Consider the following 27,474-nt stretch of genomic DNA (forward strand, 5'->3'; position numbering starts at 1 on the left):
GAGATTTTGAGGTGTGGGAGTGAGACTGGGGCTTTGGAAGCAGTGGAAAGTCTGGGATCAATAAGCTCACGCTACTATTTTATTACTTTTATTTATTTATTTATTATTTAAGGTTTATTTTTATTTCATGTGCATCAGGTGTTTTGCCTCCTTGCATTTCTGTGTGAGGGTGTTGAATCCCCTGAAACTAGAGTTACAGACAGTCTTGAGCTGTCAAGGGGATGCTGGGAATGGAATCCCAGTCCTCTGGAAGAGCAACCAGTGCTCTTAATCACAGAGCCATCTCTCCAGCCCTTAAGATTTTTTTTAATTTTTATGCATATGTGTGTGTATGTTTTACATGAGTTTAATGTGCACTATATGCACATAGTAGCCTGGAAAACCAGAAGAGTGTCAGAATTCTAGAACTAGAATAGTAAGAGGTGGTTGTGAGCCACCATGTGGGTGCTGGCAACCAAACATGGGCCTCGGCAAAAATGGTAAGTTCAAAGTCAGCTAGGTCTGCATAGTGAGCTCCAGGCCCACCAGGGATACATAGACACCCTATATCAAAACAAAGCCAAGAACAGGAGCCAAAGCAGTGCTCCTAAGTGCTGAGCATCCTTACAGCCTACATCCCACCGTGCTAACTCTGGCCATTACGACCTGAAAGGCACGGGGCTGAAATACAGCCAGTGCATATGGGCGTGGTCAGCTGTCCGTGGGAAAGTTCCAGTCTAGACACCGAGAACTAAGAGTATAAGTCTCCCTAGCAAATGCAACAAATCATTAAGAACAAATGATACTCTAGCTGAGGGACACTTGATGCTCCTCTGAAGTGGCCAAATTTGAAGAAATTTCAATCTAGAAATAATTGGTGGTTCCCTAAATGGACTTACTGAAATTTTTCCACTCACACAGAGAAGTTACTCATGTGAGCACGATAGGTGAAGCTGATCTCATAGTTATCTTCCAGCCTCTACCTCACATGTGCTGGAGTTAACGTCATGCACACCCACACCTGGCTGCATTTCTTCTTCCTTCTTTCTTTGTTTTGTTTTTGGTAAAAATAAGAGTAGTTAGCAGGGTATCTAGTATATACCCTTATTCTTAACAACAGGCAGGTCTCTGTGAATATGAAACCAGCCTGGTCTACAAAGTAAGCCCATTTCAATCAATCAATCAATCAATTGGTCAATAAAGGTTTTAGCCTAGTATGGTGGCACAGGTCTGTCATTTCAGAACAGAAAGGGCTAAAGCAGAGAGCTTCTGAGTTCAGGTCTGTCCTAGAATGCATAGAAACCCTATCTTCAATAATAAATACATATATGCATGCAGAGATATGAAAAACTGGACTTTTCCTTTCATTCTTTTAATACTTTCCCTTTCTTTATGTGGGAATGAGTTCTGGCTCAAACAATTTTCTTTCTCCCTGAAAAATTTATTTTAATATTGTTGTGTTTTATAAAAAAGATAAAGGAGGCAGGAATATGTTTGGTCGAGGCAAGGGTACAGTGAGGGGGGAGGGGTGCCTCTGCGGGCCCATGCTGAGGCATCCTTCCCCCTGAGGTACCAGCCACACGATGGTATAGTATGGAATCGAGTTTATTTATGGCACAGGGAGGGGAGTTGAGGGGGTAGCAGAGAAAGGTAGAGAAAGGGGAGTAGAGAAGTAGAGGCCAGCTAGGAGCATGAAGAGAGAGAGGGGGGAGGGGTATGGGGAGAGAAGGGACAAAGGGGGAAGAGGGGAAGAGAGCAAGAGAAGAGGAGCAAGAGAAGAGAGTGAGGAGGGGGCAAGCAGCCCCTTTTATAGTGAGTCAGGCATACCTGGATCTTGCCAGGTAACAGTGCGGGGAAGCCTAGAAGAAATGCTAACAAATAAACAAGGCATGATGGCGCATTCCTTTAATCCCAGCACTCTGGAGGTAGACATAGTCGGATATCTGAGTTCAAGGCCAGCGTGATTTATAGAGTGAGTTCCAGGAGAACCGGGGCTACAGAAAGAACCTATCTCACCCATAGACCCCCAGATCTCTTTTAGAAGGGGCCAGCAAGATGATTCAGCAGGTAAGGGAACTTGCCACCAAGCCTGATGACCTGAACTGAATCTACAGAACAACATGATGGAAAGAGAGATTGAGCTCCTGCAAGATGTCCTCTGATCACCACATATGCACTATGACACTTGCATGTTCACACGCACTCACCCACACAGATAATAATAGAACATGTTTTTTCAAAGAAAAGCTATGCGGGCTGGAAAGATGACTCAGCAGTTAAGAGCACTTGCTAACACAAACGTTAAACAGCTCACAACTGCCTGCTATTCTAGCCCCAGGAGACCCAGCACCCTCTTCGGGCTTCCAAAAGTGCCCACACACATGTGATGCATGATACTCACAGAGATTCATACACATGTGCATAAAAATAAAGTTTAAAAATTCTGTGGGATATGTGAACCACTGAAATTTTCCCTCAGTTTGAAATAAAATTTTTAGTTTTTTTTTCCACTTGAAAGATAACTTGGGGTTGGGGATTTTGCTCAGTGGTAGAGCACTTGCCTAGCAAGCGCAAGGCCCTGGGTTCGGTCCCCAGCTCTGAAAAAAAGAAAAAAAAAGATAACTTGACTATCTATATATAGAGAGAAATTTAAATATGTGAACTTCAATAATTTAAGGGCTAGAGATGTGTGTGTGTGGCAGGTGTATGCATACATGTGGTAGAACATTTGTTTAGCATGTATTAGGTTGTTGTTTTCAACAAAATCCCAATCGTTTGATTTTACCAATAAAGACTCAGGAGCCAGATGCTGGGGTGAAAGCCTCCTAACTCAGAGAGGCAGAGAACACACCCAGCTAACCTTCCTCCTCAGCTGATGGCTCAGAAGGATGATCTCCTTCTTCACGGCCATCTCAAAATCCCTTCAGACTGAATGTCCCTGCCGTCCTCTTCCTGTGCTTCTTTCTCTATCCATCTGCCTGACTTCCTCCTACTTTCTATGGGCTTTTCAGTAAATAACACAATCTTGGTGTTCACAATGTGCTCAAATATCCTGCAACACACAAGTACGCCCCTGCATTTGGATCCCAACATCTACCTAAGAAGCAGAGTAGAGTGGTACGCGTCTGTAATCCCAGTTCCAGGGAAGCAGAGATAGGTCAGTCCCTGGAAGTTACTAGTCAGCTAGCTTAGTGGAATTGGTGAGTTCCAGGCGTAACCAGAGACTTCCAGCATCTGAGGATATGACGACTGAAGTGGTCATCTCAAGTAGCTAGGCGGTACTTGGAGTGGAGGAAGACGGACATCAACATACCCACAGAAACTTAAATCCAGGAGCTGGAGAGATGGCTCAGCAATTAAGAGCACTGACTGCTCTTCCAGTAGGTCCTGAGTTCAAATCCCAGTAACCACATGGTGGCTCACAACCATCTGTAATGAGATCTGAAGTTCTCTTCTGGTGTGTGTGAAGACAGCTACAGTGTATTCATATACAATAAATAAATAAATAAATATTTAAATAAAAAATAAACCTTTCCAAAAAAAAAAAAAACTCCTTAAATCCAAAATTTATCCTGCTTGCAAGATGTGCAAGGATAAAGATGGAGGGGAGATAAGGGAAGGGCCAACCAAAGACTGGCCCAGCTTAAGACCCATCCCATGGGAGAGAGCCAACTGCTTGACACTATTAATGAGACTCTGCTATGCATGCAGACAGGAACTGTCTCCTGAAAGGCTTCCTCCAGCTGTGGATGGAAACAGATGCAGAGACCCACAGCCAAGCATCAGGCAGAGCCCAGGGAGTCTTGTGGAAGAGTTGGAGATGATGTTGAGCGAATTGGAGGGGTCAAGGATACCACATGAAGACCTACAGGGTCAACTGTAGGCCCATGGGGGCTCATAGAGCCTAGGCTACCAACCAGGGAACATGCAGGAGCTAGACCTAGATACCCTAATTATTTGTAGCAAATATACAGCTTGGTCTCCATGTGGGTCCCCTAACAATTGGAGCAAGGGCTGTATCTGACTGTTGCCTGCCATTGGATCCTCTTCCCTAGGTGGACAGCCTGGCTGAGCCTCAGTGGGAGAGGATCCACTCAGTCCTGCTTCGATGTGGGGTCTCAGGGTGGGGAGGGAGAGAAGGGGAGGGCGTAATGGGGGGAGGGACTTGTAAGGGTGAGACTGGAAAGAGAAGAGGGAAGGGAGCTTTGATCCGGATGTAAAGTGAATAAATAGATAAATAAATAAGTGAAAAAGGGAAAGAAGTAGAGATTGTCCTTTAAGTTGAACTTTTTTGTGTATAAAACGATTCTCTCTCTCTCTCTGTGTGTGTGTGTGTGTGTGTGTGTGTGTGTGTGTGTGTGTGTGTGTGTGTGTGTGTGTGTGTTTCAAGCCTGGGCTAGAAAGCAAACAGCTGGGGGTTGGGGATTTAGCTCAGTGGTAGAGCGCTTGCCTAGGAAGCGCAAGGCCCTGGGTTCAGTCCCCAGCTCTGGGGGGGGAAGAACCAAAAAAAAAAAAAGAAAGCAAACAGCTCTCTGAAACACTGAACCCATTTCGTCTCCTACGACTTCTCTTCCTGTATTTTACTGTTGTTTTGTTTGAGAAAGTGTCTCACTAGTTAGCCCAGGCTGCTCTGGAACTCACTATGTAGCCCAGGCTTGATTCAAACTCACGATCTTCCTTTCTTTTTTTTTTTTTTTTTTTGGTTCTTTTTTTCGGAGCTGGGGACCAAACCCAGGGCCTTTCGCTTCCTAGGCAAGCGCTGTACCACTGAGCTAAATCCCCAACCCCACGATCTTCCTTTCTTAATTCCCAAATACTGGAATTGATCCTCCTGCTGAAGCTGCCCCTCCCCCCAAATCCTGGCGTACGGGCATGCACCACTTTCCTGGTTGGTGTTTCCTTTCCCTCTGCACAATAATCCTCTGCATTTCTAGATTTCTACATATCTACAATAATCTTGAATATTTGAGAATAGAATCTGCATATATAGTGAACATTTGTAAACTTTTTATAGCCATTACTCTTCTACAAATAGCATAAAGCAACTATTTACATAGCATGTATATGGTATTAGGTGGTACACAGGAAGTAGAATGTGTGCAGTACTCAGTACCATGCTATTTTACATAAGGAACATGGACTTCGGCATCCACAGGTGTCCATGACACCAACAGTTCATAGAAGCAGAGAGACGAGCCCTCAGACTTGCTCTGTAGCTAAGGCTCACCCTACACTCCTCAGCCTTCTGCCTCATCTAAGTGCTACTCTGAGGGCAGATGTATACCTCCAAGACATACTAATTTTTAAAAGTTCAAGTCAGCTGTTATATAGATCAGCATGCATTCTGGACCTGTACCATGGCTTTCTTAATATTCAGAGTCAGAAACCTTTCCCCTTTAGTTTTTGAGACATTTCTTTCAGGAACAAATAGTCTACATTTACTTTGTTGTTTATCTGCCAAAGATCTGGAATCAGTGAGGTTTTTCTAAAGATTGCATGTATTTCTGGGTAGGTCACCGAATTTAGAAGCCAAGATCTGGGGGACAGGTGTGCTCTCAAGTTCCAGATCCTATCTAACCACCATGGAAACATCATCTGAGGTTGTACTGATGCTTTACACAAAGCTCATACTCACCATCTTCTCTATCCCATAGCAAAACCCAGCTTCTCTCTCTCCTCCCCACCCCCTACTCTCTCTTTTTAGACAGGTTCTTTGTACACTGCCCTGTCTTTCCTGGAACTCACCCTGTAGACCAGACTGGTCTCAAACTCACAGAGATCTGTCTGCTTCTGCCTCCAGAGTGTTAAGATTAAAAATGTGCACCACCTTGCTCATCTATTTTAAGACAGGCTCTCCCTATGTGCCCCAGACATTCATAGGTAAATTGTATGTGTGTGTGTGTGTGTGTTTTGTTTGTGGTAATGAGGTCTTGCTAGCTTGTGGAGGCTGGGCCAGGAATTCACCACTCTCCCACCTCTCCTTTTGAGTGTTAGGATTCTAGGAATCTTGGAAAATTATGGTCATCAAACTGTGTGACCTGGCACTGGACAGACATACAAACCAAAAGAACAGGTCAAGTGTGCTGGGAGAGCTCCCATCACATGTATTGCTGGAACAACTACACACCTACATGAGAAAGGAGGAGGCTGATTCTACCTCTGGAGAGACACATGAGGCTGACCACTGTGCTGGCTCCAATGACATATGTGTTGTAGCTCCAGCCATTTGGAAGGCTGGAAAAGGAGGACTGTTCAAGTACTGAGGCCAGCCTAGGCAACACAGGGAGACTTGGTTTAAGAAACAAACAAAACTCCAAGTGGACCAATGACCTCATATCAGAACTAAAATAGGGCTGGAGAGATGGCTCAGCGGTTAAGAGCACTGACTGCTCTTCCAGAGATCCTGAGTTCAATTCCCAGCAATCACATGGTGGCTCACAACCATCTATAATGGGATCAGATGCCTTTGTCTGGTTTGTCTGAAGATAGCTATAGTGTATTCACATACATAAAATAAGTAAGAAAAAAAGATTAAAAAAAAAGAACTAAAATAATTATAAGCAGATTAGTGGTGGCACAGGCCTATGAGAAGTAGCAGCATGGGGATCAGGAGTCATCCCCCACCACCATGGAGCTTGACATCAGCCTGGGCTGCAGAGTGAAAGCCTGCCTCTAGAATATACCTCAATATCTCATGCAAGCTTCTCCAAGCCCAATCTCATTTGTTTGCTTGTTTGCTTCAGACTCTATGTATTTCTGCCTACTCTGGAATTTACTATATAGACCTAACTGCCAAGAATTTGTAGCAAATTGTCTTGTCTGTTTCCATAGCGCAGGGGTTAGAGGCATGTGTCACTAATGGCAGGTCTAACAATCCAAAATTTAAAAATAGGTAACAGGGTTTAGAGAAACATCTCAGTGGTTAAGACTAGTAGCCACTCTTCCAGAGGACCAGTATTCAATTCCCAGAACCTTCATGGCAGCTGACAACCATTTGTAACTCCAGTTCAAAGGGATCAGACACCTTCTAATGTCTAAAGGGCTTGAGGCATTCATACTCAAGGATGTTGTGTACGCAACTTGAATGTTCATCAAAAGAATCAGTACACAAAAATGTGAACACACACACACACTGCCTTTAAAAGAAAACTCCATCACACAATAAAATATAAACCTTAAAGACTACATTTAATGAAACCAGCCAGTTATAAAAAGGCAACTCCCATTTGATTCCATCGCATGATGGGCTTAATCAAAATTTCAGAGACAGAAATGGGTGACAGTAGTAAGCAGACCAGTATGGTGTGCATAGGGACTTTCAGAACAGCCAGAGTTATACAAAGACACTTAGTCTCAAAAAATGAGTTCGGACAGAACAGCATGTAACTGCAGTAAACAAGAGAAGCACAGAAATGGTGTTGTTTTGAAAAAGAGCTGAAGATGACAGTGACACTCGGAAGACTAAGTTCAATCTCCGATCTGAGTTGTCACCCTCACCCCACCTACAAAGCAGAAAGTTTTGGCAGAAGAAAACAGAAAGCCGAAAGGCTCAAGACTGAGGCATCTGATAGTTGTCTGTGCCAGGTAAACGTGATGGATGGGCTGGACTGCTTGTCTTCTGCGGTCCGGGGACTATAGGAGTCACTCTGATCGATGCAGAACAAAGCCTGGCTTTCAAGATTTCTCCCGTCATCCGCTGGGACCAGGACAAGATCCTGAACTGGAAATCTTCCGCAGAGATGAGGGACAGGCCAGCCCGGGTGACAATTCTGATCGAGTTTTTCCATTTAGGTACTACTAAAAACCATGGTTGGAAACGGGGATTCGGCTCCTCAGTGGACCAGTCTGGTCGGAAATGGGAAAAATTAGCTAAGAAGCGGCTAACACTCGTGATAAACAAGGTACCCCGTCACCGGGAACATCCAGAATACCAACCAACACCTCACTACAAACCGGCCTCACATTATTCTGGTTAGTACCGCCCCCGGAAGTACCGCCCACCTAAACTCACATCCGCCGGCTCCAGCTCGGGCTATTCTCGCGAGAACTTAGAGTGCTATGTGACCTGGGCTAAGCGGAAGTCGGGCCTCTTTTTCGTGACGCCTCCTAGGCGGTCGGCTGTTTCAAGATGAAGGTAGGCGTCCCTGACTGGGACTGAGTAAAGCAGTTTGAGTCCCAGAACACGGGACTGCCTCAGCCCCAGGCTTTCACGAAACCCGAACTAAGCGGGGAAGGGTCTGAGGCAGGAGGAAGCTTGCTTTTAGGGCCTTGGGACCCTTTGGGAGAGCGGATGGCGGGCGATTGCAACGCCGCGACAGCGGACGTAGCGCAATGGCGGCGCCCGGTTCCCGACCGGGCACATGCGGGCCTGAAGCCCCACTTGCGGCGGCTGTCCCGCGGCATTTGACCCCTCCTGGACACTCTGCTATCCGAGATCGTGAGGGTCGCTCTGACGTCCTCATAACATTCTACAGAGCTTTGGCAAAATGTTCCATTGACGTGTGGCACTTTGCAGGGCGTGCGAGTCCGAGTCGTGGGTTTTCTGCTGTGTGTGGGAGCTGCTCAAAACGTTCTGCGAACGTGCATTGTTGAAGTTGTGTAGGTGCCTAAAGTCGTCTTCTTTTGCCCCCTTTAAAATCCTAGCTGAATATCTCCTTCCCTGCCACTGGCTGTCAGAAACTCATAGAAGTGGATGACGAACGCAAGCTTCGTACGTTCTATGAGAAGCGCATGGCCACAGAAGTAGCTGCTGATGCTCTTGGTGAAGAGTGGAAGGTAAAGTTTTTGGCATCATTACCCCAACTCGTCACAGCAAGTACTGTTGGGTTTGGTTAAGTTTCATTGCTAGAACCAAATTTGGGGAAACGTACCAAGAGGAGTTGCTTCTCTCTTGCTTGTTATAATTCAAGGCCTCAAGTCCTGCGTGTTGTCCTAAGACCTGGGTAGTTAGGAGTATAAGTTGAAATGGAGAGATTGCTAGTTGACCTTAGTTGGAAACGGAGACAAAAAAGTGAGTGGTTGAAATTGAACTCCGTTATTCTTCCTAAGTTAAGAACCACACTTTGTAACAGCCGGTAAATGTACCGTTTTATGTTCAATGCAGGGTTATGTGGTCCGGATCAGCGGTGGGAATGACAAACAAGGTTTTCCCATGAAGCAAGGCGTTTTGACCCATGGCAGAGTGCGCCTGCTTTTGAGTAAGGGGCATTCTTGTTATAGACCAAGGAGAACTGGAGAGAGGAAGCGCAAGTCTGTCCGCGGATGCATTGTGGATGCCAACCTGAGTGTTCTCAACTTGGTTATTGTAAAAAAAGGTAAGGCTTTTGTTCGAGTTTATTAGTTGAAATTGGTTGTCCTGGACGCAAGGATCTGCCTCCTAGGTAGTGGGGCATTGACCAAAGTGGTACAGATTTAATGTCTTAATTCCGATTGTTTCTTCTAAGGAGAGAAGGATATTCCGGGACTGACAGATACTACTGTGCCTCGTCGGTTGGGACCTAAAAGAGCTAGTAGAATTCGAAAGCTTTTTAATCTCTCCAAAGAAGATGATGTCCGCCAGTATGTTGTCAGAAAGCCCTTAAACAAAGAAGGTAATAGGGATTTGGGCCTTTTGTGCTATTGCTGCAGCTGTGCTTGCCACACAGCTAAATTCATGGCTTCGGCATTAGGAGTGACAAGGATTTTACAAAAGTATTCTCATTTTAACATGAAAAACTTTTAAAGCACTTTGTGTGTATGTTGTGGGGGGGGTGTTAAAGGACAACTTGCAGGAGACAACATTTTGGAGGGACCAGGCTCTAAGTTGGTGCTTTAGATTACAGAAGAACCACTTTAATTTACTAATGAATGGCTCCCCATATTTTTCATCTCTGGGACATAGATTGTGAAAATCAGGAGAAACACCCATTTTAAAGGGAAATGTATGAACAAATACATACTTTTTAAAGCTTTTATGTATATGAGTACACTGTTGCGCCTTCTAACACCAGAAAAGGGCATTGGATCCCATTATAGATGGTTGTGATCCACCAAGTAGTTGCTAGGAATTGAACTGTGGTCCTCTGGAAGAGCAGGAAGAACAGTCTGCTGTTAACCACTGAGCCACCTCTCCAGCCCTCATAATGTTAATGCTTCAGTAGGAAGCATAGCATGTATATTAATACAAATAACTCAGGACTGTTGACTTGTATTAAGAGTGTGCTATTAGAGAGAATGTGTAACTTAGTTGACAAAAGGTTTAAAAATGGTCCTTCATCCCCTCATGAGCAGTTCAGAGTGGCTGAACTGTAGCAGAACTTGGCTATCCAGCTTATTTTACAAGGGTCTGTGAGCTGAGATGATAGCAGGGTTCTGTTTCTAGAGAGGCCCGTAATGTGGGATAAGGAGTGTAAATCCAAAAGGCTAAAATGAATAATTTATAACATACCGTAAATTTCTAATAGCACGGTCTGAAAATAGGATTAAAACATAAATGAGAAGTTGAAAATACGGTGGGGTTATAACAATGCAGACCATGGGGCCAGAGTAATACTTATGTTTTGAGGACAGCACTGGCCTTGGGTAGATGGTGGGGACTGAGTTGGGCTTGGGTGTGCTAGGCGTGTGTTATACACTGGGCATCGCCATCCAGCATGGTGGATGTTAAGTGATTACTCATCTGGATTTTTAGGTAAGAAGCCCAGGACCAAAGCGCCCAAGATTCAGCGTCTTGTTACTCCCCGTGTCCTGCAACACAAACGCCGACGTATTGCTCTGAAGAAGCAACGCACTAAGAAAAACAAGGAGGAGGCTGCAGAATACGCTAAACTTTTGGCCAAGAGAATGAAGGAAGCCAAAGAAAAGCGCCAGGAACAGATTGCCAAGAGACGTAGGCTGTCTTCGCTGAGAGCTTCTACTTCTAAATCTGAGTCCAGTCAAAAATAAGTCTTTAAAGAGTAACAAATAAATAATGAGACCTTGAATCTCTTTTACTGGCTTTTATTAATAATGTAACTACATAAATGAAGGAAAAGAAATGAGTCATAGAAACACAGCTTTTAAAGGCCTTTACTAAAGATAACTAGTCCCCAAAGGAATCACCCATCCACTGCTACCCCTAATGTACCCTAATTTCTACAGTGGCAATGGCCTAGTAGGTTGCATTCTTGGTGAATGGTAATGGCAGGAATTAAGCCTAGGCCTCAGTCATTCTTTCCCAGTCACTGCCACTGATTTGTATGCACCCTCTTAGGGGAGGTAGTTTAGGTTGTGTTTCACAAGTTAGAAGCTGTGAAACAAGTTACTTTCTCCATCTTATTTTTGTTACACATGACTGTTGATCATAGGTGTGCTGCAAATAGTAAAATGGCAAATACCCTTCCAAGGACCTGCTCTGGTTTTGGGGTGAGGAGTTAAAGGCAGGGTTTCTTTTGTCTAACTTTGGTTATGGAATTCACTCTGTAGACCACCACACCTGCTGCAACTCAGATCTGGACTCTGCCTCCCGTGTACTGGGATTAAAGGTGTGTTCTAAAATTGCCTGACAGGTTTAGGAATTCTAATCTAGTAATTTAATAAGATTTTTTTTCTAGCTAAAGAGTTAATTCATACTTGGGTGTTAGGACACCATTCACAGGTTATGACCCAGAACAAGGCAACCTCTTGTTTTAATGCACAGGTTTTACAATACAAATTACCTGTACTCAAATGAAAGCCTTTAGTTTGTAAAACATTCCAGGTGCATCGGATCACTTTTGGTAGTTGCCTGTAATTCTGTCTTACGTCATATGCCAAGATTTAACTGATCTCTGAAACTAGTATTAAGTCCCAGGTGGTATTGATCAATGTTCAAGTACATTGTAATTCTGGAAGCTGGTTAACTTTGGCTGTGAATATCAGAATTCCTAAACCTGTCAGTCTTGGGCCAGTCATTGATGAGCCCTTCCCTCAATCTCTGTTGTCTTTTCCTTGTACATCTTGTAGGCAGGATAAACTTTGGATTGAAAGTTTTTTGGTTGAGTTCATGACCCCTCCCTCCATTGGAAGTCCCACCTGGCTGGCTATAGGAGGCCACTTCAGTCTCCATATCCCCCAGGTGCTAGGAGTCCCCATAAACTGGGAGATGCCCCCGTTTTTTACACACACACACAGGATCCCCACTCCTGTTCCCCTATCCCCCCTTCTTCCTCTTCTGATGTCTGTTGTATTTTTCCTTCAGAGGGAGATTCAAGCATTCTCCCTTGGGGCCTCCTGTTAATTAGCTTCTCTGGGTCTGTGGTTACCCTGTATATTATGGCTAATAGCCACTTTGTACTTTTTTTTTTTTTTAAGTCTATAGCCCAAGCTGGCCTCAAATTCTGAATCCTTAAATTCCTGGATTTAGCTGTAAGCTATTAAATCCAGACTGTACTATAAATGTGATTAGTACCTCTCTATCTCTACAAAGGTACTAGAGAAAAGCATTTAAAAAAAAAAAAATGAACAAAGCCGGGTAGTGGTGGTGTACACCTTTAAATCCAAGCACAGGTAAGCAGGCAGATCTCTGTGAGCTTGAGGTCACCCTAATCCACAGAGCCAACCAAGTTCCAGGATAGCCAGGGATACACAGAAATCAAAAAACAAAAGAACACCAGAAAGTGGTTCTCATGAATCTAAATGGTAGCAAAAATTGAAGTTTCTAAAAAGATAACAAAAGGTGTAACTTCATATTTTAAGTATGTAACTATCTCATAAGTTTGGTAAGGTACTTCAACAAATAGCAAGTCAAGTTTCACAGAGCAGAAAAAAAAAAACCCTCAAACAGAAAATGGAATAGTAAATCCTGGATATTGCAGCAGCTTTAGAAATTGAACAGACACACCAAACTTGAGATTTTTCTTTTTATTCAACTTTAATTTTATATATGTAAGATAATTTCAAAATTTGTTGGGTCAATAAATGTTAAGGTATAAGCTGTAAAAAATATATATATTTGAAACTGTAAAAGATCCAAATTTGAATGTAAGAAAGCCTTTACAAAACTCTGATAAAACTTTTAACACTCAAATTCAGACTAGAATCTGCAAAGTCAGATTAACAACTTTTAATGTTACATTGAAATGTTGGTACATAATTTTAAAAAGTTCCCACCACATCGAAGAGATTCATGCTATTAGCGTGTACCATGTTGAGGTAAGTCTGTCAACCGGTTTAGTCATCTGCACTATTATTATAAGTGCACACATAGCCACTGGTTTTCTAAACCACACAGACAGCTAAGGCAAACTTGCTGTTCTTAAATGGATGTTTTAACAAAAAGCACAATTTATGTCAAGGTGGGGCATGTGAGGTCATGATTTCCTTAAACCTGCCAATGAGCTCAATAAGCTTTAAAGTTTTTAGACTTAATTGATTCGACCTAAAAAAACAGTATTTACAAATACACACTTTTATTCACAAGCATATAAATCAAAATATTGTACAAGAATAAAACTTTTATGTGCAGTGCAAATTCTCCATCCCACAGGTTTTATCTATGTATTTATTTATTTACTTACTTATTTTGTGGTACTAGGAACTGAACCTAGAACCTCATGTATGCTAGGCAAGTGCTCTACTAGTGAGCTACATTCCCAGATCTCCTTTCAAGTTTTTGAGACAGGGCTCACTAAAGGTTGTTCAGGCTGGCCTTGAACTTGAGATCCTCCTGCCTCTGTCTCCAATGAAACCAGGATTATAAAAAAGTAAACAACACCAACAAGTGGCCTGCCTGAATAAGGATTTTGGGGTCAAAGACTATTCATTAGCATTTTAAAACATGTTCTGGATAATTTTGTTACGTAACAAAAATTAATTTCATTTTACCTATTGGATTCCAATGAAAGCATTGCAGATTAACTTAGTATTGGAAGAAGATGGAAAGGAGCACCTGGATATCTAAGATATAACCTATTAAGCAAGATAGTACATAATTTAAAAGGCAAAGATATAAGTCACAGGGAAGGCAGTTGTTAAGAAAGACCTAAATGTTTTTGGAACTGCTGACTACAAACAAGTGTAGTAGTCACTGACGGGGCAACGAGGCCCCCTTCAGAAAACTGCTGCAACATGCAACCTCAGTATTGTAATAAATAGACACACATACACATATTGACTACATAGCCTCACACATACAATCATACACAGCTACTCTTGTAAGTGAAATATAGCATGTCTTTCGGTTAGGCAAATTTGATTTGCCATTCCCTAGCTAGACAGTTTCAATAAAAGCAAATTATATAGAAAGATGAAAATTTCATTATTTTTTTTTACACATATTGTGTGTTTTCAGCAGAGGCAGGGAAATAGGTCAGGAATCTCCAACATCAATAAGCCTTGGGGAACTGAGTGGTGTTTTACATTCTGAGAGATTCAGTATGAAATACAGTTCATTTGTATTTCATCCTCAGCTTTCACCAAGTTATGATTTGGGAAGAACAGTTTCCCGACAGGTCTATTTCCCCAATACTCTACCAAAATTTTAATGAATCTTATTTAAATGAGAGGTGCTCCAAAACACTTCCTGCACCACTCCACACTGATACTGGGTGGGGCATCGATTTTCTGTAACTTTTCAAGAATCTCTGAAGACAGACTTCTATATGCGAGTCCATATTCATTGTCAAAAGCCTCTGAAAGACATTTTCAAAAATGCAATTGTAATTTGTTAGTTAAACAAAAGCTGTGTACTTTAAAAATTATACTGAATCATGTGACACAGATTACATTGCTTATTTATAAGTTGTGATTATTTATTATCTTTTTAAATAGAAATTTTTAGGGTAGAGTGGAGTAGGCAATACAGGGCCACAGCATGTGTGGAGATCAGAGGACAATCTGAAGGACTCAGTTCTCTAGTTCCATCATGTGGGTACTGGGGATGGAACTCCGATAAGCCATCTCACCTCTGTCTTATCTTAAGGCAGTCTTACTAGAATAAATCCTCCCACCCCCACTGCCCTCCAACTGTGGTTCTCCAATCTTAGCCCCAGGTGCTGAGAATATAGGCATGTGCACTGGGCCCAGCTAAAAGCAGTAATCTGTTTTGCTTTTCTCTTTAAAGAAAGGTTTTATTTTAGCTTACAATTCCAGTGGGACAGTTCACAATGGTACAAAGGCATATGACATGACAGCAGGTGTAGAAAGCTGTCCAATCACACTGCAACCTTTTTAAAGGCAACTACTTAATAATACCACGATTTCTTCCCTTTTTTTTATGCTGATGAATGAGCTCATGTCCCTGTATGCTAGGCATGTGATCTAACACTCCCACCAGCTCCATTAAAAAACAAAACAAAAATAACCTCTTAACTTCGAAAATAAAACTAAAATTTTTATTGATCCCCCATTAATTAACTTACCAATATCAATGTTTTCTCTCCCAAGAGACACTAATGATAAGAAAAGGATTTCTCTGTATAAACTCCTATTAAAAAAAAAAAAAGATTCTGAAGTAGTCAGCAGAACAACAAAATGCATACAGATGGAATGTTGATTTGGGGGCTTCATCATGACAGAGGGTCATTCTAGTCCGGGGTGGCTTGGAACTCACTGCCTGGTTAAGACTGACCTCAAACTCTTGGCTATCTTCCTGTCTTGCCTAAGTGCTGAGACCACAGATAGGAAGCAGTACACCTGGCAGGGTACAGTAAAAATACATTCAACTGCATACTTAGCTAATAGCTATGTAATTATTTCCTGCTTTCATGTAACACCTCAGGTATGGGAGGTATCTTTGAGGAAAGCAGTTGAATGGTACACTAAACTTTATATTATAAAAAGTACCCTGTGAGCCTCTGATTCAAATTTTAAACTTAAAAAAGGTAAGGGGGTTGGGAGGTGTGTTTCCTTCGCACAGCCCTGGCTGAACATGTACAAGGCCTTCTCTGGGTTTGAACACCAGTACTATTGCTCTAGGGCTGTGACACAGTGGCACTGTGTTTTTCCACCAAGCACAAGAGCCAGAGTCTAACCCTTAGCTACCAAGACAAACATTAAAAAAGAATGATGAGGTGGACTTGCAAGCTGTCCTGGTGGCACATGCCTGTAATTCCAGCACTTGGGTGATAAAGACTTCACCTGTATCAAAAAGCAAAGAAACTTGGAAGCAATGCAAATTGTAATTATGCCTCATATGAAGCTTTCTTTAGAAGCTTCAGAAACAGTAAATGACATTCAAACCCTTTTTAGCATGCAAACTACAAATGCAAGTTACTCCTGAGACTTAAAAATCATCTCAACTTCAACAGTTAGATGCTAAATAAGTACACCATCAGGTACCAGTGTGAATTCTTTTTTTTTTTTTTTCCCCGAAGCTGGGGACCGAACCCAGGGCCTTGCGCTTGCTAGGCAAGCTCTACCACTGAGCTAAATCCCCAACCCCACCAGTGTGAATTCTTGTTCTCTCACTTTTGAGGTCATCATCTAAGGGGCTATGAGTAAGAAGCCCCCAAAAGGAGTCTGGGAATTGGTGTGCGGTGGCACATACCACTGATCTCAGCACTCTGGAGGCAGATACAGGTAGATATCTGTGAGTTCAAGGACAACCTGATCTACACACTGAGTTCCAGACCAGTCAAGACTACACTGGGAGACCTTATCTCCAAAAAAGGAAAAATAGTCCTCTGGGGAAATTCATAATGTTTGATATAATTATGCTCCACTTCCAAAGCTTGCACAGTAAAATTCACTTAGTCAAGAGTGGAATATGTATAGGTCCCAACAAAAGGATTAGGAGGAGACTCACATCTGAGTTTTTATTATTTCCATCTCTTTCCTTAACCAATTCTACTTCCAATCTCATAATCTTTTTACTCAACAAGAAAAATGTATGTAGTCATCACAGGATGGCACATAGATACTTATGTATATAAAACTTTAGAAATTAACAGATCTCCAGTGAAGAGGAGAAACATTTCCAAATATAAACCACATACCATCATCATCTATGATTTAACCTCTTTGGCTCATTGTACATTTGTGATGAGATATGAAGGCATATGTTTGAGTAGCACCCGTTTCTTTTATGACTGGGGGTATTACATATAATATACAAGCTCGTGTGGCCTGGGCAGGCAAAGCAAACCCAAGAGAACCCCTTCCTGGTACCTGCTAGGATCTCTTATGCACTGTGTATGAAGCTTCACCTATCTCAGTGTTTTATAAGCATCTCCAAACCTTCTGATTGATTTAATAAAGAGTTAATGGCTTCCAGCAAGGCAGGAAAGGATAGGCATTATTTTGGAGAAGAGATAGGAACTCTGGGAAAGCATAAGGAGAGAGATTCACCAGCCAAACTCAGAGGAAGAATCAAGTCTTGGTACTCAGGAGGTAACCAGCTATGTAATAGAATGTAGATTAGTATAAATGGCTCAATGTAAGTCTAGGAGCTAGTTGAGAACAAGCCCAAGCTAAGGACAGCTTTCATAATTAATAAAAGGTCTCTGCATCATTACTTGGGCAGCTGGCAGGCCAGAGACAATCAGGCGACAAGCGATAGGCTGGCCCTCGTTATGGAGGTTGCAGGTGGGACCCAAATGTGTGAGCAAGAGCTGGCCCTGATACTTGTATGCCATGCAATGGTAAGAATGAGATGCCACCCCATCGTTCTTTGCCACCTACAGCAGGCAGGAGAGCTGGCCCTGCTGGTATGGGTATGGGTGAGCCAGCTCCAAGGGTATGAGAGCCAGCTCTCTGGATCTGCCCCTGGTTGGCTGTTGCCTTGGGTGAGCTAGCCAGGCCAGTGCTGGGGAGCTTGCCCGAGTGGGGTGGGTACTGGAGAGCTGGCCAGCTGATCATCTCAGCTACCACCCAGGTCTAAATCTAGGACTTTTGAGTGGGAACATCCCAACAATGCCCCCATCTATGAACTGCTATAGCACATAAAGGGACCAGTCCTGCAGATTCAAAGCTGCAGGACCTTTATGACACAGAGCAACAACCAATCTGCATGGAGTCCTGGTGAGGATTTGGTATTGATAGAGTAGCAGGAGCCAGAGGTCTGGAACCAGACCAATTACTCATTGTAATGATCATTTGCAAGTAAAGAAATGTGGACAAAAGGGTATACTGTGGGGCACATACTGTACATTGTCACGCTGTACAGCATCTATAATGAGATTTTACCCCCTTTTGGTAGGGAGGTTGCAAGGCAGGTAAAAAGGGACAGGGAGATGAGTGGGTTTGAGGCATATAATGTAAAATTCACAAAAACTAAAATAAAATAAAATGTTAAAAAACCCATATATCATAACATGTTAAATCAAGTAGAATCAAGTAAAAGATACTGAAATCATTACCTTTGTCTTTTGGTGTCCGGCTTCATTTGCTGGGAAAGCAGGTTGATGGGCTTCAGAACATCATTCTGCTGAATACTCTGCCGGATCATCTCCACTAACGCGCTGGCTGCCTGCTGCTCCTCTGACAGAAGGGACAGCTTCTTCTCAGAATCTAAAGAGCCATACATGGAGAGCAAGTTTCCAGAGCTATGTCACCTCTCACTGTCTACTCAATATCACCTCCAGTAAAATCATGTGACAGTGCGCTTATAAAACATATTCTCTGTTCTTTTCAAATAGGATAACCTTCTTCCCTTTACTCTCATTTACAGTTTCTTCCCAGAGGCTGGGGTATCATACTATATTTCAGAAACTGTGGTGGGACCACGGTGCCCTCGTACCCAGAAAAGGGTGTCCAGGATCCCCTGGAACTGGAGTACAGGTGGCTATGAGCGGCACTGACTGCCCACTTCGTGTGGGTGCTGAACTCCAGTCCTCTGAATGAGCAACAAGCCCTCATGACGTCACTCTAGCCCCTCCAGTTCTTAAAATTACACCTTTACTGAGCTACAATCACTAAACCAAGCAATTCATCTTTAAAATTTTCTTATTTCTGTATATGTGTATTCATAAATGCATGCACATGTTAGAGGACACCTTTCAGAAGTTGGTTCTCTCCTTCCATCTTGTGTAGTTAGGCTGGAAGCAAGTGCCAAGAGCTGAACCATCTTTCTTTCTTTCTTTTTTTAATTTATTTTAAAGATTTATTTATTTATTGTATATGAGCACACTGTCACTGTCTTCAGACACACCGGAAGAGGGCATCTGATCTCATTACAGATGGTTGTGAGCCACCATGTGGTTGCTGGGAATTGAACTCAGGACCTCTGGAAGAGCAGTAGTGCTTTTAACCACTGAGCCATCTCTCCAGCCCCCTGAACCATCTTTCTATTCATCCTTTTCTTTCTTCCTTTTTTTTTTTCTCAAGACAGGGTTTCTCTGTATATCCCTGGCTATCCTGATACCTAATCTATAGATCAGGCTGGTCTTGAACTCAGAGACCCACCTGCCTCTGCTTCTCGAGGGCTGGGATTAAGACGTGCACTAGCTACCACTGCCCAGCTACCAGTCATCCATCCATCTACCTATCTATCTATCTATCTATCTATCTATCCATCTATCTATCTATCTATCTATCTATCCATCCCATCCATCCATCTATCTATCTATCTATCTATCTATCTATCTTTCTTTCTTTCTTAGAAAATGAATTAATTTATTTTATGTATGTGAGTATACTGTAACTGTCTTCAGACACACCAGAAGAGGGCATCAGATCCCATTACAGATGATTGGGAGCCACCATGTGGTTGCTGGGAATTGAACTCACAACCTCGGAAGAGCAGTCAGTGCTCTTAACCACTGAGCCATCTCTCTAGCCCCAGAAAATAATGTTTAGACATAGATAAAAAGTCAGCAATATAGATGAAAAAGTTGTCAACATGGATGAGAAATTGAGATTAAAAGACCAAAACAAAACTAGCAACAATAGAAATGAACTTGGTCAGATGACAAACACAAAAGAAAACATCCTGTTAGTAGAGGAGGAGCCAATAGAAGAAAGAACATTGGGCTGGAGAGATGGCTCAGGCTCAGTGGTTAAAAGCACTACTGCTCTTCCAGAGGTCCTGAGTTCAAATCCCAGCAACCACATGGTGGCTCACAACCATCTGTAATGGGATCAGATGCCCTCTTCTGGTGTGTCTGAAGCCAGGCACAGTGTACTCATATATAATAAGTAAATCTTTAAAGAAGAAAGAATATCGAGAATATGGAAAAGGGGGCAGGTTGAAGAAAAGTTATATTCAGATACCAATAAAGGATAGATGGATGGATGGATAGACAGACAGACAGCTAGATAGAGCCATCAAGATGGCTCAGCAGAGCAAAGTCCTTGCTGAGTACTTCCTAAAATGTAGGGAAATAGATATCTAAGCACAAGAGGCATTTAGAACCCAGAAAGACATGACTATCAAAATAATCCTCCATGACATTATTTTACTTAAAATGCCAACTACAGGAAAAAAAAATAATACACACACCCAGACAGACAGACAAACTGACACACACACACACACACACACACACACACACACCAAAGTGAAAACAAGCAGTCTATATCCACATCTGAGAAAGAAGACTTAAAGCCAAAGATAGCATAAAGATTACTATATTTATTTATTGATTGATTGATTGTATGTCTATGTGTATACACATGTATGTGTGGAGACCATGTATGTTTGGAGGTCAGAGGTCAAGTTTGGGGAGTCTTTCCTTACAACCTGGATACCTAGACTGAACTCTGATGGATAGGCTTGATGGCAAGAGCATTATCTGCTGAATAACCCTGCCAGCACAGTTCTGTCTTCGTTTGTTTGTTCATGCACTCATTTATTTGGTTTTCTGAAACTGAGTTTCTTTTTGTAGCACTGACTGTCCTGGAACTTGCCCTGTAGACTTAGCTGGCCTAGAACTTGCTTCTGCCTCCAGAGTGCTGGGATTAAAGACACTATTTTGTCTTTTTTTTTTTTTTTTTTTTGTTCTTTTTTTTCGGAGCTGGGGACCAACCCAGGGCCTTTGTTCCTAGGCAAGCGCTCTACCACTGAGCTAAATCCCCAACCCCTATTTTGTCTTTCTTAAAGACAGTGTCTTACTATGTTGTGAGTCCTGGCTGGCTTAGAACTCACAGAGATCTACCTGCCTCTGCCTCTGGAATCCCAGGATTTAAGAAATGTCCCACCAAGCCCAATCCTGTTGTTTCTTCAATTTTCTTTTACTTACTCAAGTTCCTCCAAGAGACATACAGAGGCTCTCCTGGCTCCTGATGAAGGTTGATATTATCCCATAGCAGCTGTATATATACCAGTTTGCTGTCCTGGGACAAAGATGATAGAGGAAGCTAAAAGAGATTAATAAAATTAGTTTTCCAAATAAAATGTTACCAGTAATAAGAAAACTTGTGTGTGTTTTTTTTTAATTATAGGCTCAAAGTTCTGAGCAAAAGTTTTAATTTTTATTAATACCTGATGACAAACTGTCTTGTTTTCTGGCACATATGTTTGGTTTTTCTAACATGAAAAGACTGCATGGATAATTTGGTAAATGCACAAATTGTACAAAGGCACAATGATGTAATCATCATTACAATAAATCATCATCTGTTACTTTTATGAGGTATCTTTTTTTTTTTTTAACTCATTACTTGTTAAAATAAACAAGTCAAACTAGACTTTATAATACTTTAGGAAAGATTGTTATGTGGCAAGTGTGTCGGGTCTGGTGTCTCCCAAAATTCGGTAGTATAAAATAGAGGCATGCCGGCAGCTCCTTGTCTGCAGTGAGTGACCCCAGCATGGACTTGGGAGGCAGGCAGCTACAGTGATCTTAGTGTAAGCACTAATTAGAAATTTACCTTACACAAATACTTCCCTAATTTTTAATTATATTTTTTGAAAATTATGAATATTTCCAATAAGATAGCTGTGCATTTTTCATGAGAAAATATGATAGTTAATGATAAAAGCTTCCTTTTCTAGCCACCAGCACAGCTAGAAAGAGCAACCTAAATCCAGGCCATATGACACATACATGTGGAAAGACTATGTGCAACTCCATGAGCTCTAAGAGATAAGACACTCTCCTGGCTACCAATTTTTTCCTCACTGCTGGCTGGGATATGACTATGGTAGCCTGAAAACAGAAGTCAGTTATCTTAGAATGGAAAACCTTAAAAATGGAGAGTACACACAGCTAAGAAAAACAAAATAGAAACAGAAGACTCAGAGCTCAAACACTACCTACCCTCCAGGGTTTTAGCTCCTCTGTGGAGCTCCTGTTACAGCTCAGGAGTTGAGGTTCATCCTCACCAACCTTCAGCAGTGCAGTCGCAGTGCAGAAAGCAGTACTCACCTGCACACCTTCATTACAGTGTTCAGAGGTGAGAATAAGTCCTGGCAAGTTGCTAGGAAGGTCCAAACGTCTGAAATACCAAACCAGGTTCCAGAAAATGATTGGGTGTTGATTGATAAACGAGGATGTATGAATAACCTGGTCCCCTTCATTTTCTAGCAAAGATTCCAGTTCCTTCCGAAGCACCAGAGGACTCAAATAGGGCACAGACACAGGAGGAGGATTGGGCCGCTTTCCTAGATGATCCTTTAAAAATGGACGAAAGTGGGCATTATCTAACTCTGTATGCTTGCCAGTACTCTGCAGTGAGACTATCCTGTTAAAATTGGTATTTCAGGGCTATTATTATATGTGGTAAAACATTTTAATGAACAAAAACAGAGACAGCCTAGATTATGTTTAAGTTAAATCATTATAGGACAAAATTGATAATCTATATTTCAATAGACTCTTTCGTCTAAAAGATGGATGTTTTGTTTTCTTTGTTAGCTAGGAGTGTGGCTGGCAGAGACAGAAGTGCTCAAAGTGATCTACATACTGAATTTAAGTCATCTAGGCCTATAAAGATGTCTCACAAAGGCAAAATTTACAAAGACAAAATGTGAAAATGTAAAATCCAACATGAAGGCTTACCACCTCAAAGTACTTATTCCAGATGGGTCTGGTTAATTTTGGTGTCTAATATTTTATTTCCAAGTTTTTTCTATTTCCAAGTTTTTCTATTTTCCAAGTTAATTTTAGAATTAGATTTAAAATTAAAAATGTTAAATTTAGAATAAAATTAAAACACAACAAACCCTGAAGCTAACCATGTTTCTAGATTCAAATGTCAATTTGTAAGGTTTCAATCAACCAAATCAGGACTGTGGAAACCTCTAGTACCTAAAGGACAATGGATCCAGCTCTACCAACAAACAAACTAGTGAGAGAAAAAAGGGTGCTTGCAATTTAAAGACTAAAGTGTCCCAACCAAGCAAGTCGTGACTTGACTTTACCTTGATGCCCGAGACCACACCCTGCCCCAGACACACTTTTGACACAACTTTCATGATTAAAACTCTGAACAAAGACTGAATATCCTGATGATTCCTTAGTTTAGGGGTGTGTGCGTGTTACAGATGCCTGCTGAAATATTTACATGTAGCATAAACATTGCTTTACTTTCAAATTAATCTAGTTAATAAGGATTTTCATAAAAGCAAAAAAAGAATGGCCATCAACTAAAACTTACTAAAAGTAGCTGTAGTGTCAGGAGACTTTATGAGCTAGATACAGAAGTGCGCACACACACTACTTGGAAGGCAGAGGCAGGAGAATCTCTGTGAATTGGAGGCCAGCCTGGCCTATACTGTGAGGCCGTGTACATCTTTGAACATTTCAATACTAAGAGTTTAATCAGGGTGTGGCGGCAAATGCCTGTAATGCCAGTACTTGGCAGATTGAGGCATGAGGACTCCCACAAGTTTGAAGCAAGTCTCATTTACATACCACGTTCCAAGGCAGTCAGAGCTACAGGGCAAGATCACGTCTCAAAAGAGCCAAACACATGCACACACAAGTACATTTTCAGTTTGAAAATCTTTCAGTCTCTTTATGGATTTTTTGGGATAGGCATGCATCATTATACCTGGCAAATTTCTATGTTCCTATGTGTTTGTGTATGTGCAGAACATGACACTGGGTATCTCCCTCAACATTCTCTACCTTATTTTTTGAGACAAAGTTTCTCATTGAACCTGGAGCTCAACACTTCAGCCTGACTGACTGACTAGCAAGCCCAGCAATCTTCCTGTCTCCACCCTCACAGTGTTTGCATTATTAGGCATGTACCATTCTATGTGGCTGCTATCGCTGGTGCAGAGAGCTCAACTCCTGAGTTTTCATGCTTGTGCAGCAGCCTTTTAATGGCTGAGCCATCTCTCCAGCAGGACAGGATCTTGCTATGTAAGTAGTTCTGCCAGGCTTAAAGTTCACTGTGTATCACAAAGATAAATTTAATCCTCCTGTCTCGGCCTTGAGTGCCACTAAAAAAATTGTACCTATCACTTTCACATGATACCATGAAATTGTGAGGTGTTCCAAGTGATATTACAAAAGTATACAGTGTGGTTACAACAATACACACCACATCTTCCTGTAGACTATTTGGAAGACTAACTGTTGAAATGCCATGAAATGGTCGCTGGGAGACGTCAATATTTTGCAGAGGACCTCCAACACTATGACTTCGAGTCAAAGATACATTTCGTTTAGATAAACTATTAGGCACAGAGGACATTTTCACACTCTGGACATCACTGGTTTTCTTTATTTCATCACTGAAAAAAACAAAGAAGCAATGTTAGTCATGAAAAACAATCTAAATTCCAGAGAGGCACAGTATTTTCTACAGTGGATTTAAATGTTCTGAATCCACTGAGAAGAACTGGCATCTGTTAAGAATTAAATGTGGGGCTAGAGAGATGGCTCAGTAGTTTAAGAGTTCTTCCAGAGGTCCTGAGTTCAATTCCTAGCAACGGCAGCTCACAACCGTCTATAATGGGATCCAATCCCCTCTGCTGGTGTAAACCTTAAATGTGAAGCTGGAGGTGTGGCTCAATGGTGGAGCACTTGCCTCCTGAGGCCTGCCATTCAATCTCTACCATCTCTCTCCCCATAAAACCATCAAACATTCATCGAACATTCTCCTAACCCTGGTCAGATGGTTAACTGGTGACAGGTATGAGAGGACATGCCTAGTCAGTTGTTTTATTTAAACATTACTTCATCTTTATTAAACACAATCTCAAAGTACTTGTCCATGTAAGTAAATACAGATTTGCTGAGAGGCTTTTAATTTCTACTGGGCTATGATCTAACTAAAAACAGAGACAGGATATGATTTACACTGGCAGGGGGCAGGGATGGGACAGACTGGTCTTGAATTTATAATCTTCCTCATTCAGCCTCCTCATTCAGCCGTGCACCACCAAGCCCAGCCAGGCTATGTGTAGGTGCAGAATGTTTACAGGAATACTGACTTTCTTACAGTGAACTCTGCACCCTTCGGTACCTCGATTCGACTGTATAACTTGCTTCTTCTGTTATGGTCTCGCTGTGTTTCGAATAGTCCATAAAGCTGATCAAGTCAGGTTCTGCTGAACTGGACACAGGTTTGTGTTCCAAGGGCTCATTTGCAGATGGAATGCTGCCACTTTGTAAACTGTCACCAGATGTACTTGGTTTCAAGAAAAAGCTAAGTAAGGAACAGAAAGGGGGAAAAAAAGGCTTAAAAAAAAATTCCCAAGTCTAGGTTAGTTCAGTGAGTAACATGCTAGCCATGAAAGATTGAGGACCTGAATTGAATCCCTGGAATCCACAGTGAAAGAAGAAAACCAACTGTGGAGAAATCAGTCTCTGACCTCTACACACACTCCTGTTTCCACACATATACAAACACACACTCACACCCACAATGTGTGTGTGTTTTATTTCTTTATTTACTTTGAGACAGGGTTTCTCTGTGTAGCCCTGGCTATTCTTGAACTTACTCTGCAGACCAGGCTGGCCTCTAATTCAGAGATCTATCTGCCTCTGCTTTAAAGATGTGAGCCACCACCACACCACCAGGCTTACAATATATTTTTTAAGGTAGGGTCTTACTGTGTAGCCCTTGTTGGCCTGGAATACAGTATGTAGACCAGGTTGGCTTCCAATCTCTGGTCTCTGTGACACCAAGTGCCTCTGCCTCCCAGTACTGGAATTAAAGGTATGTGACCAATTCCCTCCCTTTAAATCTCCATGTCCTCAAATAATCGTATTTAGAATCACTGATTTACAGGAAATCAGCATTAGCTGGGAATCTCCGGGGCCGTGCTCCCTCCTCAGATGCACGCTTTTGCTTTCCTCCCCCTCTCCATCCCGCAGTGCTGACTTCTGACACTATGAAAGAAAACTTGAAAAAGGAAAACAAAACATTCCCTAATTTAAAAAAAAAAAAAAAAAAAAAAAAAGGCATGGAAGCTGGAGTGACGGCTCAGCACTCAGGAGCACTTGCTGCTCTGCTGAGGACCGAGTTTGGTTCCCCTCACCCACACGGTGCCTTATACTATCCATAAAGCTCAGGTCCAGGGATGATGTTCCAATGCTCCCTGGGACTGGGCAGACACACAGTGCATATACATATGTGCAGACAACAAAACATGCATACACATAAAGTAAGGATAAAAGTCTTTTAAAAGAAAATTTAGTAGAGACATGCTAACACAAGCCTGTAATCTGAGAAACAAACCTGTAATATGAGACACTGGAGGCTGAGGCAGGAAACATTGAGTTCAAATTCAACTTGTACTACCTAACAAGATCCCTCTCAACCACTCCCAAACCAAACGTAGGACCAGGTAAGGCTGGCTCCAGCAGTATGTTTTAGGTTGATCTTGCTGGGCACTGTGCTACACGCCTATAATCTCAGTCGTTAATCTATGTTAATCTTTAACTGCTCATAATGACACATTTATAGACCTCCATGTTGTGTTCTTAATTTTGTCTTCTCTTTCCTTCTTTCTCTGGGTCGGACTGGGTGACAATAGGGCCATGCAAAGGACATTATTATACTTTTTTTTTTTATTTTATGTGTGAGTACACTATATCTGTCTTCACACACACCGGAAGAGGGCATTGGATCCCATTACAGATGGTTGTGAGCCACCACGTGGTTGCTGGGAATTGAACTCAGGACCTCTGGAAGAGCAGCCAGTGCTCTTAACCACTGAGCCATCTCTCCAGCCCCAAAGGACATTATTAACTAAGCTAATGATGTTTTACTCTTGATAAGGGTTTGATTTCCACTAATGTATACATTTATTCTTCAAATGATATTTTACATTTGCCTATTTTCTGTATGTAATGCTAAATTACATGTATGTAATGACAACTCATTTAAATTAAGAAGTACATTAATATTTACTGTGTATTTATTTGATTTATAAATAATTTATTATATATAGCATATATAATAGGTACCTGTGTTTATTACCTTGTATTTATTTGATTCAAAAATTTTAATTTTACTGATTATTAATGTATGCACATATATGTTGGGTCCCTAAGGTATGTGATCCCTAAGGCATGGTAGCAGGTGCCTTTACCCACTGAGCCAGTCTCACCCCTTTTGTTTTGTTAAGACAGAGACTCACTCTAGCCTAGACTGACCTCAAAGGTGCAGCAACCCTTTTGCCTCAGCCTCCAATATGAAAGAATAAATCAAATAACACAG

The 27,474-nt window shown here is 41.9% G+C and overlaps 2 protein-coding genes across 2 annotated transcripts in view; one reads left to right on the plus strand and one right to left on the minus strand.

Annotated features, from left to right (window-relative positions):
* Window positions 1-8,025: 8,025 nt before the first annotated feature.
* On the plus strand, window positions 8,026-10,940 carry Rps6 (ribosomal protein S6). The gene is made up of 5 exons (XM_032902210.1): window positions 8,026-8,113; window positions 8,623-8,754; window positions 9,083-9,293; window positions 9,423-9,569; window positions 10,649-10,940. The coding sequence occupies exons 1-5, from the start codon at window positions 8,108-8,110 to the stop codon at window positions 10,900-10,902; spliced, it is 750 nt and encodes a 249-aa protein (XP_032758101.1). The 5' UTR covers window positions 8,026-8,107; the 3' UTR covers window positions 10,903-10,940.
* A 1,882-nt stretch (window positions 10,941-12,822) lies between these two features.
* Window positions 12,823-27,474, minus strand: part of Dennd4c (DENN domain containing 4C) — a 93,387-nt gene continuing 78,735 nt past the window's right edge. The window contains 7 exon segments of the mRNA XM_032902220.1: window positions 12,823-14,606; window positions 15,336-15,400; window positions 18,273-18,423; window positions 21,093-21,210; window positions 22,221-22,466; window positions 24,346-24,538; window positions 25,273-25,455. Of these exon segments, the coding sequence (XP_032758111.1) occupies window positions 14,470-14,606; window positions 15,336-15,400; window positions 18,273-18,423; window positions 21,093-21,210; window positions 22,221-22,466; window positions 24,346-24,538; window positions 25,273-25,455 (1,093 nt within the window). The 3' untranslated portion in view covers window positions 12,823-14,469.

The sequence above is a fragment of the Rattus rattus genome, chromosome 1 (genome assembly GCF_011064425.1).
Source record: "Rattus rattus isolate New Zealand chromosome 1, Rrattus_CSIRO_v1, whole genome shotgun sequence".
Taxonomy (NCBI): Eukaryota; Metazoa; Chordata; class Mammalia; order Rodentia; family Muridae; genus Rattus; species Rattus rattus.

Excerpts from the sequence above, each read along its gene's own strand:
- Rps6 (XM_032902210.1), top strand. Across the intron at positions 8,755-9,082 it reads CTCTTGGTGAAGAGTGGAAG|GGTTATGTGGTCCGGATCAG; the intron begins GTAAAGTTTTTG and ends TGTTCAATGCAG. Across the intron at positions 9,570-10,648 it reads AAAGCCCTTAAACAAAGAAG|GTAAGAAGCCCAGGACCAAA; the intron begins GTAATAGGGATT and ends CTGGATTTTTAG.